This window comes from Doryrhamphus excisus, chromosome 1 (assembly GCF_030265055.1).
Source record: "Doryrhamphus excisus isolate RoL2022-K1 chromosome 1, RoL_Dexc_1.0, whole genome shotgun sequence".
Taxonomy (NCBI): domain Eukaryota; kingdom Metazoa; phylum Chordata; class Actinopteri; order Syngnathiformes; family Syngnathidae; genus Doryrhamphus; species Doryrhamphus excisus.
Genome location: NC_080466.1, coordinates 20802654 through 20822060, shown reverse-complemented (window position 1 = coordinate 20822060; position 19407 = coordinate 20802654). Strand labels below are relative to the sequence as shown.

General features: G+C 42.4%; 3 protein-coding genes across 7 annotated transcripts; 1 reads left to right on the top strand and 2 right to left on the bottom strand.

Annotated features, from left to right (window-relative positions):
- Positions 1-140: 140 nt before the first annotated feature.
- Positions 141-5657, bottom strand: LOC131136518 (arf-GAP with dual PH domain-containing protein 2-like). 2 transcript variants are annotated; one of them, XM_058083436.1, is made up of 11 exons: positions 5460-5657; positions 4699-4829; positions 3635-3726; positions 3428-3513; positions 3238-3350; positions 2984-3130; positions 2808-2891; positions 2683-2745; positions 2526-2603; positions 432-660; positions 141-360 (listed from the first exon to the last, which is right to left on the bottom strand). In XM_058083436.1, exons 1-11 carry the CDS (start codon positions 5545-5547, stop codon positions 332-334), a joined length of 1140 nt encoding a protein of 379 aa, XP_057939419.1. In that variant the 5' UTR covers positions 5548-5657; the 3' UTR covers positions 141-331. The 2 variants fall into 2 exon arrangements, with proteins under 2 accessions (XP_057939419.1, XP_057939429.1); XM_058083446.1 differs by having other exon boundaries at positions 4699-4775.
- Positions 5658-7286: 1629 nt separating this feature from the next.
- Positions 7287-11180, top strand: tefm (transcription elongation factor, mitochondrial). The gene is made up of 5 exons (XM_058065391.1): positions 7287-7441; positions 7802-8295; positions 10255-10404; positions 10476-10654; positions 10730-11180. Exons 1-5 carry the CDS (start codon positions 7399-7401, stop codon positions 11001-11003), a joined length of 1140 nt encoding a protein of 379 aa, XP_057921374.1. The 5' UTR covers positions 7287-7398; the 3' UTR covers positions 11004-11180.
- Positions 10060-19370, bottom strand: atad5b (ATPase family AAA domain containing 5b). Of its 4 annotated transcripts, none has more exons than XM_058065384.1 (14): positions 18673-19370; positions 17951-18199; positions 17799-17895; positions 17613-17713; positions 17180-17331; positions 16915-17089; positions 14660-14913; positions 14481-14574; positions 14347-14411; positions 14104-14275; positions 13928-14028; positions 12700-13244; positions 12461-12613; positions 10060-11415 (listed from the first exon to the last, which is right to left on the bottom strand). In XM_058065384.1, exons 1-14 carry the CDS (start codon positions 19115-19117, stop codon positions 11280-11282), a joined length of 2739 nt encoding a protein of 912 aa, XP_057921367.1. In that variant the 5' UTR covers positions 19118-19370; the 3' UTR covers positions 10060-11279. The 4 variants fall into 4 exon arrangements, with proteins under 4 accessions (XP_057921367.1, XP_057921368.1, XP_057921366.1 ...); XM_058065383.1 differs by having other exon boundaries at positions 10061-11412; positions 17951-18202; positions 18673-19368; XM_058065382.1 differs by having other exon boundaries at positions 10061-11415; positions 17951-18202; positions 18673-19367.
- Between the last annotated feature and the right edge of the window lie 37 nt (positions 19371-19407).

Here is a 19407-nt window from a genome sequence, read left to right as displayed (position 1 = left end):
GTAAGCCAAAGATCGTCTATTACTGACAGACGAGCACAACTTCGCAGTAATATAATGGAACGTAATTACATTTTATTGAACTGTTTCTGTTAAAACCAGACCTTCTACTCATGCAACATAAGCGGCCTGATGTCACCAATGTTCTTCTGGATGAATGGACAAGCTTCAAAATTGTGTAAAAAGTCTTTCCAGTCCAGAAGAGCAGAAGTTGCTCTAGCGACAAAGTCCACCTACATATCATTGCTTCTGTTTTCACTCCCTGCAGGTGGAATGGCCTGTGCACCAATTCCTTTGTCCTCATTTTACCGTTAAACACTTGAGATGCTCACAGTCATTTGCCCCGTCTCAAGTTGGCTTCATCTGAGAAACACAAATGACACACTAAGATTTCTGCAGATGATGCCATAATGTATGCGCTGTGGTGATCTTACTAGCGTAGTCTTCAGGGGTCATGGGCTGACTTATGACCTTCCTGAAGGCCTCGATCCACTCGCGTTGCTCCTGTTCCTGCTCGCACATGAACACAAACTGCCTCTCGGGAGTCTGCAAAATAATGGCGCAGTGCCAGCGGCCCCCTCTGGAGTTCCGTCTGCCTCCCTCTGTGACACAGTAGCCATGGCTCTCGGTGCCGATGAAGACGGTGCCCAACTCTGTGGCATCCTAAGAGTTAGCATGGAGTTAGATTGCTATGATACGCTGGCAGTATTATATTAGCATGGCATATAATAATGCAGTATTTTTCAACCTTTTTTGAGCCACGGCACGTTTTTTACATTGGAAAAATCTTGTGGCACACCACTAACCCAAAATGCGCTGTGAAAATCAACCAGAATAGTCAGTAGGGCATGCCCAGTAAAACGTAAACATCAACATCACGTGATACCGGCTTCCCCGAGTTTTTCTTTCACTTGTTGGAATAACTCCGTATTGCCAGTTTTTCGTCTGTCCAGTCTTGAAATTTAGTTTGAATCAAAAACAAACTTTGCTTAGCAGTCCAGTGCCGATTGCTGGCCTCCATTTTTAAAAGTGAAGAACGTCTGGATCTGTGTGTTACGTCATATCTGAGCATGCGCTGAAAGAACGCACCTGGGATCAATTTAAACAGGAAAAGATCAAATTCAATCCTTCTAATATTTTATAATTCAACTCAGGACATGTTTTATATAGATATATATTTTCTTTTTTAATAAAACTGGACTTGTGAATGGCGTATAGTAGAAGGGTTTAGATCAGGGGTGGGCAAACTACGGCCCGGGGGCCACATCCGGCCCGCCAAGTGTTTGAATACGGCCCGCCCGTTCTTTCCAAAGTATTTCATTTAAACTCAACATACAACCTGGTATCATGGCTTGAGCCAACCTTTTTCGTTATTTGATGTGGTGTGTTGTTTACAAAGTGCTCCTGAAAAAAGGGACACAAGTACATAATAATAATAATAATAATAATAATAATAATAATAATAATAATAATAATAATAATAATAATAATAATAATAATAATAATAATAATAATAATAATAATAATAATAATAATAATAATAATAGTAATAATAATAATAATGATAGTAGGGCTGCACGGCGGTTGAGTGGTTAGCGTGCAGACCTCACAGCTAGGAGACCAGGGTTCAATTCCACCCTTGGCCATCTCTGTGTGGAGTTTGCATGCGTGGGTTTTCTTCGGGTACTCCGGTTTCCTCCCACATTCCAAAAACATGCTAGGTTAATTGCCGACTCCAAATTGTCCATAGGTATGAATGTGAGTGTGAATGGTTGTTTGTCTATAAGTGCCCTGTGATTGGCTGGCAACCAGTCCAGGGTGTACCCCGCCTCTGGCCCAAAGACAGCTGGAATAGGCTCCAGCACCCCTGTGACCCTCGTGAGGATAAGCGGTAGAAAATGAATGAATGAATAATAATAATAATAAATATATAAAACATTTAAATATAAAATAATAAATAATAATACCAGATTGCATGACACTTTAGCAGATACAATAATACCAGGCAGACTGCTACATGTAAAATGTATATGTAAAATGTATAGTAAAATGTATTGTTAAATCAATGCGGCCCGCGAGTCAAAAAGTTTGCCCACCCCTGGTTTAGATTCTGTTCCACAGATGGCGCTAATGCACACAAAAGCTGCTTGCCAACCGCCAATAAACAACAGAAGAAGAAAAACACCACGAAGAAGAACGCACCCTGACAACTTTCCGTTTGAACGGGTACAAGATACCTGAATTGGATTGGTTAAAGGAATATTCTATCCCTGTTCAATTCTTTCCATTTGAGCAAATAAACCAAAGTGAATTGGAATATTTGGGTCCATGTATACTATTGACATAATGGCTATTGACATAATATTTGCAAATGATGATTAATAAATGTTAACTATAAAAAGTGATATTGGAAAATTCCTCACGGCACACCTGACGGTTTCTCAAGGTACACTAGTGTGCCGCGGCACAGTGGTTGAAAATCACTGTAATAATGCATATTAATTCAGTCTTTGTTTCCCGTTGATTACCAATGGAGATTTACAATACAGCAGTTTCCTGTTCACTGAGCACAGTGTAAACCATCTCTTCTTGAATGGCTCCCGTTGCTGCAACCACGCAAAAAGTACAACAGATTAGACCGAAACATAATAAAGAACAGCTCCGTTTCTGTGCAGGCGGACTTACTGTTGGGCCAGTTTTCTCCATATATCCTTCCTTGAGGCATTGTCTTGTTATCTGTGGTGTTAACTGTGTGGATAAAACACACTAAGCAAATTTACATGATTGCAAGATGTGCAAGGTTAACTCACCTCATCTAGTGGGAGAGTGGGATGCTTCCTCCGCAGGTACTCCAAGCGTGTTGCACGGATAGCGTTGAAAAAGGAAACAATGACCTGCGGACAGTATGGATAGAAGACAGGTATTATAACGGGGGAAAAAACTCAGCACTCTTGAGTCAATTTCATTACCGAGTATCGGGCCTCACCTGTCCATTCTCATGGTAAACAAAAATATTCCTGCTTCGTTCCTCGTGCAAGTAGGAGATCTGCAGGCCGTGAGCGTGGCCGATCTTCTCTGGCTGGAAAACCACGTTGAGCTCCTTCATGCTGATCACAGCTTTAGGAACCCTAGACTTAGTTTGAAAGAGACCACAGTATAAAAAAAAATCAACTTTCCATTAATTACAATGCATTATATGTTGTGTAAAATACTACTATTTTGCAGAGGAGAGGTACTCACCTCCTCTTTGGTGAAGTACCTAAGGGTGAAGTCATTGCGGGACAGCAGAAAGACCCTTTTGAAAAAGTGCTTGTTATCTTTGCCCTTCTTCCACAGTATGACCTCACTGGTATCTACAATAGGATGAATGGATCACACTCACGCAATGAATGAAGGCAAATGCAGACACAATACCGAAGTTACACAATACCTGCGTCATAAGATGGGTGAAGGATTTGTTCTCCAGTGAACTCCCTTCTCTCGTATTTAGCATGGATCCATTGGTCCTTAAGAACCCTGACAGTAAGGAATAATACACTGCCGTCATAGATATTTTTGTTCCCGTTTCAGTGATTTGTGGAGCCTTCACTGTTTCTTCTACTGAGCTAATAATGATGAAATATATATGATTACATACACACAGTCTGTCTGCTGTGGCCGGTAGAAGAAAGCAGGGACACACTTTTCATATGTGGCTTTGGATACTGAGTTTCCTCCCACTCGCATGGCCTGAAAAAAACACGAAATGGGCACATTTTTCATTCATGAACTTGTGAAATCAAATATATTATTATTTTAAGTCCTTGTTAAGTCAGTGAATTTTTTTAAACATATAATATGAAAATGAAGTATCAAGAAATTCAAATATTATTTAATAACATTACATTTTATAATAACAGTACATTATGTCAAAGTCTAAGTAGAGCTTCAAAAATAGAGTTAGTACTTTATTAAAAACAACCATTAAACTGAAACAGGCTGTTCATCAACCGCCACCCAAAATAGAAATAAAATGTAAAAAAAAAAAAAAAAGCATTCATCGTCAAAATGGGAGTGTAGAGATTTAATGGTTGAAGGTATGAATTGTATTTAATCAGACAAAAATTTAAAAAAATATATATATGAAAGGGGTAGGCCTATTGACAATAAAGTATTTTTAAAGTATTTTTAAAAATGAAATTCAGGCAGGCTACTAGAAGCAAACACAACCCAAAACACAATAAGGTGCAAACGGGGACACGGATAAGTTGGGAGACAAGGTGGCCTGAAGCATGGCCAGGAGCATCGGAACAAAAGAATAGTCCAAAGCCTTCCTACCGCAGCTGAGGTGACTAAAAGGAGGTGCTGATGGAAAAAAAGCTGGGCTCCTTCAGCAACTCCCCTCGACTTAGGAGAACCGGTGAGGCACAAGACAGTCAAAACAGTGAGAAGTCAACTAAAAATAACAAAAGGCTGATGTCGCAGCAGAGGTGAAGAAGGTTGGAACTGATTTTTGTTGGGGGGGGGGGGGGGGGGGGCACTCAAGATGGACCAAAAGAGCGAGGTTGTTCCTACATGGAATTAGTCCTTTGTCAGGCAGGTATTCTCAACTGAGAATCATTACCGAATCATTACCACACAAATGAGAGCCTTTTGACGCCCCTGCACAACCTGAAATATTGTTCATTTGTATTGGTGTGCGTATAACTCCAAAGTACAAACCTCGACAAGAGAATCTTCCCAGCGGTCCAGACGTATGGATTTGACTTTGCTGATAGTAGGCAAGTTCCGATGCATCCCTGAGCAGTTCACACATAAAAACACACACAGAGTGTAGGAGGCCCAGTCGGGCTCTGCAAGCACAAATTATGTTGACTTTGTCAGACAAGAAGTAAAGAACGGAAAAGACTGTAGAAGTATACAGTACACAGTAGTGGAATACAAAATCCCTGTATATAAATACAGTATAGGTATTCCCCTCACACATACATTATTTAACTACTCAGTGATGCCATTAAGTATTAAGAACAGTGGTGGCCAAACAGTGGTGCTGCATACAGGACAGTTCAAGGACGCAGGGCCCACTTTGATGTTTGTTTTCTTTGTTTTATTTATTATTAAACACACTAAGACACTACAGTGTATATCAAGATATGCTAAGATGTTAAATACAATTCAATAATTACTATTGTAATGCCGTATCGTCTTCAAACATTCAACATTTGAACTTTTTCTCGTTTCAATGTGACCCCAACTGTGATTCAGTTAATGTATGTATCTTTACTCACTTAAGCGGTCATTCACACCGATGGTCGCAAAGTAGTACTAGTACTGTAATATCTTCATTAAAGTACAACTATGTTGGTTAATACATCACAGCACACCATAGCAACCCTGAATGCCAAACAAATATGCCCCCCGGTGGTATTATATCAGCCAAAATAACAAAAAAAAAGGCAGTCACTAATATGTGTACAACTCACCAGGAGCTCCGCAGTCGGCACATGTGTTGTTAAAGGGCTGTCGCACCAAATCCAGCAAGATTTTGTTGTTTCTTTCCAGGTTGGCCATAAGTAAAGGCACTATCGCCTGTCACATTCAGTCATACTAAGTGGCATGGCACAGATTTAGCAAGTGAAAACATACACGCACACACACACACACACACACAAATATGTTTGCTTCTCATAACCCACTGCCCCAGCATTTCCTCTTTGCTGCGCAGCATCGTGACGTTTATTGTTCTGCACACAAACGCTTTGGTCTCAAAATAACAGAGAAAGGAAGTGCAAGAGGCGTGTGATCACGTTTTTAAAAGGGTCAGCTGTAAATGGTAGCTTAAAGGCGCACATAAGGTAGCATAAGTTTGTAGTTTACAGTGGAGTTTGATGCTGTGGGCCAGGGGTCTCAAACTCAATTTACCTGGGGGCCACTGGAGCTACGGTCTGGGCGAGGCTGGGCCGCATCAGGTTTTCCAAACCCCCCCCCCAAAAAAAACGCATTTATTAAAAACAGAAAAAGGAATAGACTTTGCTTTTGTTCCGATTTTCTACAATAAAAGCTCTGATAAAACATTCCACTGTTCTCAAATATCTTAATTTTTATTTTTCTACACAAAATAAGATGAAAAATAAATAAACAAATCACGAATAAAGAAAATCAATCAATCAGTAATAAATAAATATAATAATAATAATAAAACACCAAATAATAAAAACTTAAGAAACCACATATAGTTGGTGGGTAGACAAATTATTTTTTTCATATTAAAATTAACAAAGCATTATTAGAGCCCTGTAGACATGACAAAACACGACTATAGTCACATTTATACTCTTTTTATTTACAACATATTGCGCAACTGCAGGGTTCTTGAGACACATGCTAACTCGCAAACTAGAGAGCTAGCGACCTAAACGGTAGCCTTCAAGTTATTTCCTTTAAACTTAAATAGCCAAAAACGTACCACTTCCACACGGATAGGGAGGATAACTATTAACAGTTATTTAACCTTTAACATGAACATTAATCAAACGTAATATTTTTTTCTGGGTACATGATACCATACAGCATCCATATCAAACTTGCGCGGGCCACACTAACATTAAACTTTCATATCAAGGCGGGGGCCTCAAACTAGTGTCCTGCGGGCCACATTTGGCCCGCGGGCCGCGTGTTTGAGACCCCTGCTGTAGGCTATAGTTGTTGTGCAGTTCACTCTCTCAGGGCAGCTGACTAACTGGTCCTAGGAGGTACTAAACTCTCCCAACATGTGGAATGATATGCCTCTACATATTAGACACTTGAAAAATTCATCCTAAAATCCACTTAAGGGCTGCACAAGTGGTTAGCGCACAGGCCTCACAGCTAGGAGACCTAGGTTCAATTCCACCCTCGGCCATCTCTGTGTGTTTTCTCCGGGTACTCCGGTTTCCTCCCACATTCCAAAAACATGCTAGGTTAATTGGCGACTCCAAATTGTCCATAGGTATGAATGTGAGTGTGAATGGTTGTTTGTCTATATGTTCCCTGTGATTGGCTGGCGACCAGTCCAGGGTGTACGCAGCCTCTCGCATGAAGACAGATTGGATAGGCTCCAGCACCCCCGCGACCCTCGTGAGGAAAAGCAGTAGAAAATAATTGAATGAATGAAACCCACTTAAAACCCCAGTACTTGGCCTTTGACTCACTGTGAAATTTTTAAATATCTATCTGACACGGTATACGACAAAGACACGCCTTACCGTTAGAGGGCGGTAGAGTACAAGCCAGTGCACACCCCGGAACTAGAAGCAATGCTGTAGTTTAAATCGGACATTTCAAAAGCGTCGGACAACAACTAAAAGGACATCTAACTTGTGCCATGCCTCAATTAACCCTCTAAAATCTAAAACGGTAGATTATTTACTATTATTGCCGAGCATGTGGGTCGCCAGGCGGATTCTGTCGTCTGTTGCCAGTAGTCGTAAGTAACGTTAGTGAATTGTTGTCTTTCACTCGCCATTTGACTGCACTGTGGAGAATGTTTTCCTTCAACTAAATGCAATGGAACCATAATTACTGTCAGTGTTAATGCATGTTTCGTTATTTAGACTTTAGCGCTTCATCATTTTCAATGAAATCAATTCACAAACACGTCCAACCATTGGAGTATCTTAATTATAAGTAGAAATATCACAGCACATCATAGAGACTATATCATGGAAAAATGGTGTCAACCCTGGCACATAAACTCGATGCGCCCGCCTGCAACTTTGTTAGCTAAAATGATGAAATTGCAATAAAATATGCTGTCGGAGATGATAATCTTGTGTTACCTTTGCAGGTCAGTATGCGGGTCAGCCAGGTTTGTTCCGCCAACCTCGGCCAGGCTGTCTCCCTGAAGCGGAGCTGCGCTACCTTCAGTGTACGTGTTGCTGGAGGAGCCGAATCCCAGTAGCCGGGATAGAGAGCCTAACCGCCGCTGTCGCTCCGCCGTCTGCGGGGCCGTGCGAGGAAGAGGAGCACGGCGCTCCTTTGGACTCCTACTACACCATCGAGCAACGCGACACCATCCTGCAGCTGCTCAACACCGCCTCGGCCACGGAGCTGTCCAGTGTCAAGCTCCTCAGAGGGCGCAAGTGCAACAACATAGTGGACTACAGGAGCAAGCACGGCCCGTTTAGGACCTTGGAGAGTGTCGTGAACGTACCGCTGCTGAAGCACAAAAGCGCCGTGGTCGTCTTCAACTCCATCCTCAACCCGGTGAAGAAGGACAAGAAAGTGCGCATCCAGTTGGCAAAGTTCATCAGGCCAGAAGTGGACAGGTCCTGGTTGGAGGTAAGTCCTGATCAACCTTCTGGGACACAATGATGCTGGACTTTGGAAGTACTGTAACACAATATTAAAGTACAATACTGTATATTTAAACAAAAACAGTCTGCATGTCAGGGTGTTTAACACGAACGAATGGAGGTGGTCGGAGAGGCCGTCGGCACGAATTGGCAGCCATATTTTTGTCAGAATAATGAGTTTACCTCAATGTGAAGCACTTTGGGTATCTTGAAAAGGTGCACATATAAAATCTAATCCATTATCCACCAATACTTCTCTACAAGAGAGGAGAAATATGATCTCAGGGAAGAACTAAATTTGAAACACTTATATGCTAGGACTATGTTAAAAAGCCATAGCATTTCAGTATGTGGAATCAAACTATGGAATGGATTGAGTAAGGACCTCAAACAATGCACAACGATGAGCCAATTCAAGAAACAATACAAGCAGTTGATGTTTGCTAAATACAAGGATGAAGAGTCTTGAACCAGTCATGATGTGCTATATATATCACTATATTGACACGCACTATGGCAGTGATTTTCAACCTTTTTTGAGCCACGGCACGTTTTTTACATTGGAAAAATCTTGTGGCACACCACTAACCAAAAATTTTCCAAAATGTCACCACGACCTCACACGTGCATCAATAAGTCTATGGGAGGAACAAGGTAGGTGTTGCCACACGGACCAATATTACATTGCTCTGCCAGTCTTTACACCACAGACACTCCACAGTAGCCACGTTTTTACATCACCACTTTTTCTCTTTCCGAGTGACCTTTTGGGAAACAATGGTATCCATAGGAAGGAATATTCCAATCACTTGTCTACATGCGCCGTGAAAATCAACCAGAATAGTCAATAGGGCATGCCCAGTAAAACGTAAACATCAACATCACGTGATACCGGCTTCCCCAAGTTTTTCTTTCACTTGTCGGAATCAGTTTTTCGTCTGTCCAGTCTTGAAATTTAGTTTGAATCAAAAACAAACTTTGCTTAGTCCAGTGCCGATTGCTGGCCTCCATTTTTAAAAGTGAAGAACGTCTGGATCTGCGTGTTACGTCATATCTGAGCATGCGCTGAAAGAACGCACCCGGGATCAATTTAAACAGGAAAATATCAAATTCAACTCAGGACATGTTTTATATAGATATATATTTTCTTTTTTAATAAAACTGCACTTGTGAATGGCGTATAGAAGGGTTTAGATTCTGTTCCACAGATGGCGGTAATGCACACGAAAGCTGCTTGCCAACCGCCAATAAACAACAGAAGAAGAAAAACCCCACGAAGAAGAACGCAGTCTGACAACTTTCCGTTTGAGCGGGTACAAGATACCTCAATCGGATTGGTTAAAGGAATATTCCATCCCTGTTCAATTCTTTCCGTTTGAGCAAATAAACCAAATGCAATTGGAATATTTGGGTCCATGTATACTATTGACATAATGGCTATTGACATAATATTTGCAAATGATGATTATAAAATGTTAATTATAAAAAGTGATATTGGATAATTCCCCACGGCACACCTGACGGTTTCTCAAGGTACACTAGTGTGCCACGGCACAGTGGTTGAAAATCACTGTACTATGGTACCCATTATGGCATTGGATGGTCATATCACCTCGTACTTCGGTACGAGGTACATTATTTAAAAAAAAAAACAAAAAAAAAACCTTAAACTGTATTATGGAAAGCAGGAAGTGAACAAATTAAACAGTTACTGATTGTAAAAGTAAACTGTATTATGGAAAGCAGGAAGTGAACAAATGTAACAGTTACTGATTGTAAAAGTACCAGGTGGAGGGGTAGGATTTAATAAGCTTTGCTTCTTCCTACTCCTTTTGGACATGTGGAACTGTGAACTGATTATGGGATGCATTCAATTGTAATCTGATGCATGTTCAAATGAAATAAAACCATTACCATTATTACATGTGTGTGCTGACTTTTGCAGGATGCCAACTCTATCGTGTCATTAGTGTGTGCAACTAATAGAATAGCCTGGGCACACGTGGACAGAGCGATGACGGTGTTGGACTGGCAGCACCTTGACTGTCCCAACTTCCTTAAGGGGACGTACATGGCATCTGCCTACCTTCATGATGTGAGTCTGGTTATAGCAACACATTTCATTCGTTTTGTACCCTTTGAAAATAGCGTTTTTGTGCTTAACAGGTGTCAACTGTAGTGTCCCTCCTACCTCCAGCTGACTTCTACATCATTGAGAAACCATCCATCTCAGTCCAGAACACCGCTTTGTTCCCTGTCATGGCTCACATGAGGACGGTGGAGGCCATGTTGTTTGCTCTCTTGGAGCCCAGAAATCTCCCGTCAGATTCCAACATCCCTCCCAGGTTCAGTGCTTTTAGTTTTAAGTCCCTTAGGTGTCATCATTGCACGAAAGCCAACCCTCTGATACCTTCTTGCAGAGTCCTGAATATGATGCGCACTGCTGTGGGACGCCACTTTGGACTGATGGTGGGTGAGGCGCGGACCAGCGGGGCTCAGACAGTGCGGCGGATGATGACCGAGTCGGTGACGCAGAAGTTGCCGCGGATCAACATTCCGCCAGGGCTGCTGGTCAAGTACAGGAACTCGTTCCAGATGAGCAGCATCAGAAAAGGAGCAGGAGGTGAGGAGCTCTGCGATGCTCTACTGCAGGCGGTTGCTTTTTACGAGCTGCTCAGTGAATCCTCTAGTTAGCGTCCGCTCATCTGGCAACAAAAACGGAAGACCACCTGAGCACTTTGGAACTTTTCTGCCCAACCGAGAAGATGCACGCCACCATTTGAACAATGTTTTTACATTTGACAGTCTATTTTGTCCATTTGGACCATTGTAGAAAAAACAATAACCAACAGTACTTGAACTGTTACAATAAAACCTTTTTATTTATATTTCATTGTTGCACATCATTAATCTGACTGCCTTTTTACAGGCGTAGAGGTAAATAAATATTTTAATTCCTGTGTAAGCTTTCTACGTGAAGGTGGAAAAAGTAGTGAGGTAGTTTGCTTGGATTGCCTGACTTGTGCTGCAGAAATCTTCAGCCAGAAGTTTTAAAGTTGACTTGGACAGGCAGAGGTGTAAGTTGTTGAGGTAGTTCACACACCTACTGTGGGGAAAGGGGAGAAGTGATTTAAATGCCATTAAAATACATACAGCAAACACACATTGAAAATACATGTGTCATATCGTGGACAACGGGGCTGCACGGCGGGAGAGTGGTTAGCATGCAGGCCTCACAGCTAGGAGACCCGAGTTCAATTCCACCCTCGGCCATCTCTGTGTGGAGTTTGCATGTTCTCCCCGTGCATGCGTGGGTTTTCTCCGGGTACTCCGGTTTCCTCCCACATTCCAAAAACATGCTAGGTTAATTGCCGACTCCAAATTGTCCATAGGTATGAATGTGAGTGTGAATGGTTGTTTGTCTATATGTGCCCTGTGATTGGCTGGCCACCAGTCCAGGGTGTACCTCTCGCCCGAAGACAGCTGGGATAGGCTCCAGACCCCCCGCAACCCTCGTGAGGAAATGCGGTAGAAAATGAATGAATGAATAAAATACATACAGCAAACACACATTGAAAATACATGTGTCATATCGTGGACAATGGGGCTGCACGGCGGACGAGTGGTTAGCATGCAGGCCTCACAGCTAGGAGACCCGTTCTCTCCGTGCATGTGTGGGTTTTCTCCGGGTACTCCGGTTCCCTCCCACATTCCAAAAACATGCTAGGTTAATTGGCCACTCCAAATTGTCCATAGGTATGAATGTGAGTGTGAATGGTTGTTTGTCTCTATGTGCCCTGTGATTGGCTGGCGACCACACCCGCTACCCTTGTGAGGATAAGCGGTAGAAAATGAATGAATATCGTGGTCAATACTTCACTGCAGAGTTTCGGGGGCTATTGGGCCATTATTTCTACAAATGCATTTTATATTATTTAGACTCACTTTTACTCATACAACACCTCTTTTAAACAACAGCTTTACAGATGCCATGTCTGCTCTGCAGTTGGTGTATATTAAAGAGGTTTTGTCTCTCTTATGGCCAGTGACTAGTCAAGTGACACCACCCACTTCATTAAAATCCACATGGATCATGTGGACTAAACACATTCAGAACTCAAACTGTAAGCAATGATTATTGTTTTCCTCACCTGGCTGTCTTGGCATCTTGTTGCCTTAAAGAGCGACTGATAGAGCGGATTGCTGGCATGTAGTCCACGCATACCGCTTGTGTGTTTCCCAGCAGGCTAAAAGAGGGACTGTTCAACACGGCTCGGCTCAGCCTGTACCTCCTCTGGGACACACTGGGTACAGACCAACATTATACAATTGACTATTTTTTTAAGCTCATCTTGGCTGGAATGTTGGTACACAGTGAACAACCACTCACATTGGGTCGCACAAAGGTCGACAGGTCAAGCTCCACCTCATGTCATCTTGTTCCTGTCTGCATTCCCCGGCTTCAGTCCAACACCTGCGATACCCCAAACCCTCCAGAGCTGCCCGAATATCCAGCAAACTCTCCTGGCTCCGACTCCATCTTTCCTCCACTTCGCTCATTTCATCCAATAAGCCATCTTTTATGTCAGATCCTGTCCAAACAAACTCCCTTCTGTGCGGCGCTGCTGCCGCTGTTGCAGTTGTGTTATCGAGGAATGACATGAGGTCAAAGAAGTCAGCTAGAGAGTTCAAAGTTTGAAATTCTATATTCTGCGGTCTTATCTGATGTGACGTTGCCGTCAAACTGGACCCCTTTATCCTGTTGCTAAGCTGAGGTCCATGGTGCATTGGATTAGTGTTTAGTGCTGAAGGGACAGCTCTTCCTTGTGGGGTCTTGATGGGTAAAAGCAGCTCCAGGTTGGAGTACAGTAAAGGTACATTTCTCCTCCAGCTCTCAGCTAGCTTGTCCATGTCCACTTCGGTCCATGACGAATCCTGTAGAAGGATATTCAATACAAGAGCTGCCTTTAGATGGGCGTACTGATAGCTTGTATGCCATTGCAGTCCTGTAGGTGGCATTAAACAAAACATTCATTCATTTTCTACCGCTTATCCTCACGAGGGTCGTGGGGGTGCTGGAGCCTATCCCAGCTGTCTTCGGGCGAGAGGCGGGGTACACAAACAACCATTCACACTCACATTCATACCTATGGACAATTTGGAGTCGCCAATTAACCTAGCATGTTTTTGGAATGTGGGAGGAAGCCGGAGTACCCGGAGAAAACCCACGCATGCACGGGGAGAACATGCAAACTCCACACAGAGATGGTCGAGGGTGAGATTGAACTAAGGTCTCCTATAGCTGTGAGGTCTGTGCGCTAACCACTCGATCACCGTGAAGCCTAAACAAAACATATGATATGGATATTTCAATGCAATTTCCATCTGTTTGATTTAGCAGGTGTCTACTAGATCAGAAACAGCAGTTTCATTGGTTTTGTAGTTACTGTATAACCCTGCTAACATTGTCCTTTGCACCCTAATTTAAGGTAATCAATTAATCAGTTATTAAGTTAATCAGTTATTGCACTCTTTGAGAAGTAATAATTGAAGCCAAATGACGTGATAATTCTTAAACGAATAACTTTTTGAGGTGTACCTAATGCCGGGTAATTTACCTTTAGAGGGTTCAGAATATGGCCGACAGGGTGGAGACCCAACATGCTGGCAGTGCAACCTGCGCTGTCGCCAAAGCGATGCTCCCCTTCCGTACGAGTACCTGAGAAACAAAGTACAAACAATACAATTAGCATTCAAAGGCTGAATTCTACTAAGTCTACTCTGAGTGACGCACGATGTGGGTGTTCCTCAGGGAGGCCTTTCACACTGTTCACCCACAACTGCAGCTGGAGGAGACAACGTCTGATGTCGCCCCCGGTGAGCGTGTGGAGGCCTCTCACGTCATCCACTTCCATTTTCACGCCCTCAGCCAAACACACCAGCTGCAGGTAGCTGCAGACGTTCACCTGAGGAAAGAAAGACTCCCGAGTGTGAGAGCTGATCCACGTGCTGCAGGCGAGTAGCGCTAACAACTCACCGCTGATGGTGTCTTGAAAATGACTTCTTCTAAGCTGCTCTTGAACCTCTCTCGAAAAGTTGGATCTACGGAGAAAATAGATGTTATGTTCGATCCTTCAAAAATACAACCATTTTGAAGTACTGTGTGTTTACCATTAGTGGTAAGAACTACTGGCCTTTTAGTGGTTGTCATGAACGTCTTTATGGCTGCCAGGAAGCCGACGTCGTCTTCAAATATGACATCAACCTGTGACATACATAGCAGAGCAAGTGATTTCATGTGCAGCCTCAAAAGCTAATAAATGAGATGTTCAGGCACGATGGCGTTAGACCTCCTCAAACAGAATCAGTGACGTGGATCCATTTTTCTTCTCTTGTGCTGTTCGATCAGAGCCAGAAGGTATTTTGTCTGGTGTCTCAGACGGCGACGGACCACAGAGGTGATCTGCTCTGGCCTTCATCTTAAAGTAGTTCTTTAGAGTGACTGCAGCTGGACTCTCTTTTAATGTAGTTCTGAGGCCGCCACACTTCTGTGCTGGTCGGGTCTTTGAGCGGAGGGTTACCTTTTTGGGAGCGGACAATTTTCCTGTTAAAGACAAAAATGCAAATTAAATCCCCATATTGCTTCAGTACTCTACTGGGAAATATCCAACCAGTTTTCTCAGAACTGAAGTGCATTAAATTATTTTAAAGGTTATGGATTACAGGGGTGACCTGTTGTTGCCTTCGGGGCTTTTCAAAGGAGATTTCAACTCCAGTAGACGTTCTAGGGCAGGGGTCGGGAACCTTTTTGGCTAAGAGAGCCATGAAGGCCAGATATTTTAAAATGTGTATCTGTGAGAGCCATATACATTTTTTTAAACATTGAATGCAATAAAATGTGTGCATTTTTATGTAAGACCAACAGTTTTAGATATAATGGGCTCTAATTATGTAGACCAGGCACACTACCCCACGCCAATGGGGTGTGGCCAGCATACTTTCGTGAGCAGCGCAGTGTCTAATAATAAATCAAATACTTGCTGCCATTAATGAAACTTCTGCGACTGCATAGTTTTGAACCGTATTCAGTACATGTATTTCATTCTTTTGGCCATCTTCACCAGAAGGCTTGGTTCTGCAGCTTTAGCTAGGTGACTATTTGACTAAAGGAGGAAAGTTTACATTTACATGTTGACATCTCAATGACCGAGGTAGACTACCGCATTACCCAGTAATAATCAAGTTTTGGTGTTTGACCTGGAAAATATCATCAGGAAAGATAGATATGGTTGGCCGTATTGCAGCAGAATATAGATGGATGAATTAAAATGCATAAGAAAATTGTTGATTTTGAATATTATTTTTAACAGTAATTTCTGTGATGTTTACTTTAAAATGTTAGCAAAAATGCATTTTTATTGTGGTAAGAAACGCTTGAGAGCCAGATACAGTCATCAAAAGAGCCCTACCTGGCTCCCGAGCCATAGGTTCCCTACCTCTGTTCTAGGGTTTATTGTATTGCAGGGTAGCCATTTTTGACCCACCGCTTGTTGTTTTTTTTTATTGGCCCCTGGCATATTCTATACATTAAATTAAACATTAGAAAATTTCACAGAAAACTGCAAATGTCCCAAACACCCCCTTAAAATGCACGTGTCAACCAAAATGGTCGATTACCTGTGCAATTATCTCAAACATGTTATAATTATGGGGCTGCACGGTGTTCAAGTGGTTAGTGCACAGGCCTCACAGCTAGGAGACCTGAGTTCAATTCCACCCTCGGTCATCTCTGTGTGTTGGTTGCATGCTAGGTTAATTGGCGACTCCAAATTGTCCATAGGTATGAATGTGAGTGTGAATGGTTGTTTGTCTATATGTGCCCTGTGATTGGCTGGCGACCAGTCTTGCCCGAAGACAGCTGGGATAGGCTCCAGCACCCCCACGACCCTTGTGAGGATAAGCGGTAGAAAATGAATGAATGAATGAAATAATTATTTGATGATAATGATGTAACTTTTATGCAGGATTGAACATTTTGAGATCAAATAATGTTACGATAATATATAATAAATCGTCATAATAATGCAATATTTCCTTCTATACGTCTTCTTTCTTTCTGGAAAGTTGTGGAATTGCCAGACTTGACATGCACTTTCCCAGAGGCGATTTGTACTGTCTAACGTTGGCAGCATTTCTTGAAAAAACTGGCTTTTCAACTGTATTAAAAAGCAGCATTTCTTTTGTGATGTCTTTTATGTTGCTACCACTTTCATAAATTCGACTGACAGGCTCATTCGTGTTGTTGGACTCACCTTGCTCATTATTAATATTCCCACACAGTTGCTGTGGCATTTAGCTTTGCAAGCATCTTTTTCCCCTCCGAACTTTTACTATGTTATCTCACTCTTTTGCTGTGTGTGTTTGCTAGCAAGCGATGGACGAGTGGTTAGCATGTTGGCCACACAGTCAGGAGATCAGGAAGACCTGGGTTTGAATCTCTTCTTGGGCATGTCTGTGAAGAGTTTGCATGTTCTTCCCATGCATGCGTGGGTTTTCTCCGGGTTTACTCCTACTGTTTTTTGTCTGTCTGAGTTCCAAGTCTTACCTGCTAAAGTTTCACTTTTCGGAGAGCAGCTTCTTCCGGTGGTATAGGTGTTGAAGTAAGCTGGCTTCAGCATGTCCTTCCCAACTGTCCCCACCAGGTGTGACTGAGTCACCTCCTTCAGCTGACACAGGATCTCACGGCCACAGCGCTGTGAGGATGAGTTCACCTCAAACACCTGCAAGGTGAAATAAGGAATATAAATTCATTTTGTGAAGAAGCTGCATGGCCTACAAGGGTGATTGTCAAACTTTCTTGGATTGTTAACCTTGAAACCAAGCTCCCGAGCGCAAGCGTACACAGACGCAGTCTTGCCAGCGCCTGAAGGCCCAGTTATGAGCATGGTGTTACACAGTGGGGGCTTCTCTGTGTGCTGCGCTGAGCCAGCCTCACCCTGGAAGTCTCCACAATCCCATGAATCTGAAACAGGACATTTTAACCATGCATGTGTCAGTCATTATACCCCAAATTAACATTGAATCTTATGCAAACATCCTAGTATGAACTGAAGTCTTACATGTTGCTTTCTTGCAACCCTTATTCAAAAATATTGGCATGCATGACGTCTCTTATGAGAACTCAGTTCAGTAGCATCAAACTCCATGCATAGCTTCCTTTTACACTTGTTTGAAGAGTATGAATGCTTAAAAAATACACTACATGCAATGTGCATCACCAAAAGTGTCATTTGCAATTCCAACCTTCAGTGGGAATGTCTCTGCCACACTTTTCATTGGGTTTAATTTCCTCCGCTGGCCGCCTCTCATCGCAGTTGGCTCGTTGTTTCCATTTTTTCAACCAACTAAAAAACATAATCTGGTTTGAGTTATTCTCCACTCCTATGCATCCGAAGGAAAATGTAGGTCAGTTCATTATGTGCCACCAACCTGTGCAATTTGTTGACTTGGAGAGAATTCCCAATAAGTTCACTGGCACACTGAGGACTGTACTTGTCCGTCCACAGAACATCATCACAACTATAATCTACAGGAAAACACATGTTATTTTATAATATATAAACAGTAACAATGGAACTTACCTTTTTGGATAACATCACATGTTTTGCTGATTTCTGTGTGACTTGTCCTATTTTCACCGGCAGCCTGCTGCTTGAGTTTCCGAGTACGACTCAGTTTGCTCACTCTGGGCAGAGTCATCTCCATGGAAACGCAACTTGCTATGGCAGTCGCATTATTCGATCTCAGACGTTTGGCCCCTTTCTCACAGCTGCCCAATTCTTGTTTCCTCTTCTTATCCGAGTGTTGACAACTAGAATGCAAGCGGTTCTCTCCTTGCACAAAGAGAGTACACCCCTCATATTTCAGCAGCCATTTTATGATATCCTCTCAAGGGACAACACTATAGAAATGAAACTTGGATATACCTTAGAGTAGTCAATGTACAACATGAATAGAAGTATACAAAATGAGTCAACACACAGCCATTATTGTTGAAACAGCTGTAACACAAGCGTGTACATTGATCATTGTATTTACAAGCATGTCACAATACATTTTGGAATTGGAATGAACCGCAGCTCCCCAATGCAGGCAGCACTCATGCACTCACGCCAGAACTTGACGTGACCATTACGTAAGTTGTACACTGACTGCTGTAAAGTGTATCATATATACTATATGAGTATGAAGTAGTACTATCCCTTCAGGAAATGTACTGTAATGTTAAATGGCGGATTAAATGTGGGGACTGTGCAGTAACTTTTAAATAATATTGACACAGTAAATATTACATGATTTGTACCTGTTAGTCTATAATCTTGTAGCATCTCTTTGGCTTTCCGCTGCAGTGTTCCAAACACACTTTGTACCGGGAATGCTGTGTTGGATGCTTGGATGTCCTTCAAAAAGCTGTGCAGAGCTGAAGGTAGATTTCCTCCCCATGACTGAGACGACGAAAGCAATAATGGAACTTTCTGCGTAATTCTCATTTCAGGTTCACTCTGAGTAGGAAGACGTTCATGCCCGTTCCTGTTACTGGCGTGCTGATGTGTAACTTCTTTAGTGCTCCTGTCCCGGTACGATACACCTTCAGAGTATGCCTCCTTTAACGGGCATGCTAAGATGCTATTAGCTAATGTAGCGCCGGCTAAAGCTAACGACTTCACTTCGACTGTTTGAGGGCATTCTTCGTCAGCACATAAACTACTTTTGAGGCTATTTCTACTCCGTTTCAATTTGTTTGGCATAGCAAAAGTCAAAAACGTCAACACCAGAGCTGAAGCATTTTGAACATGGCGCCTTTATCTTGTGTTGACAAACATACTGCTTCCGTTTTCTCCTGTCGTTGGTAACAGTTTTAGCCTTTTATCCCCTCGAAATAGCAATTAATTATCTGTATCTGTAAAAGTGATGTATAAAATTACGATTATAAGTGACATTAACTACATAAAAATATATTTTGAAGGTCCCATTTGGCACACTACCGCCTCCTACTGTGTGGAGAAGAAAGTACCACTATTTTTAAATGTATGTCAGT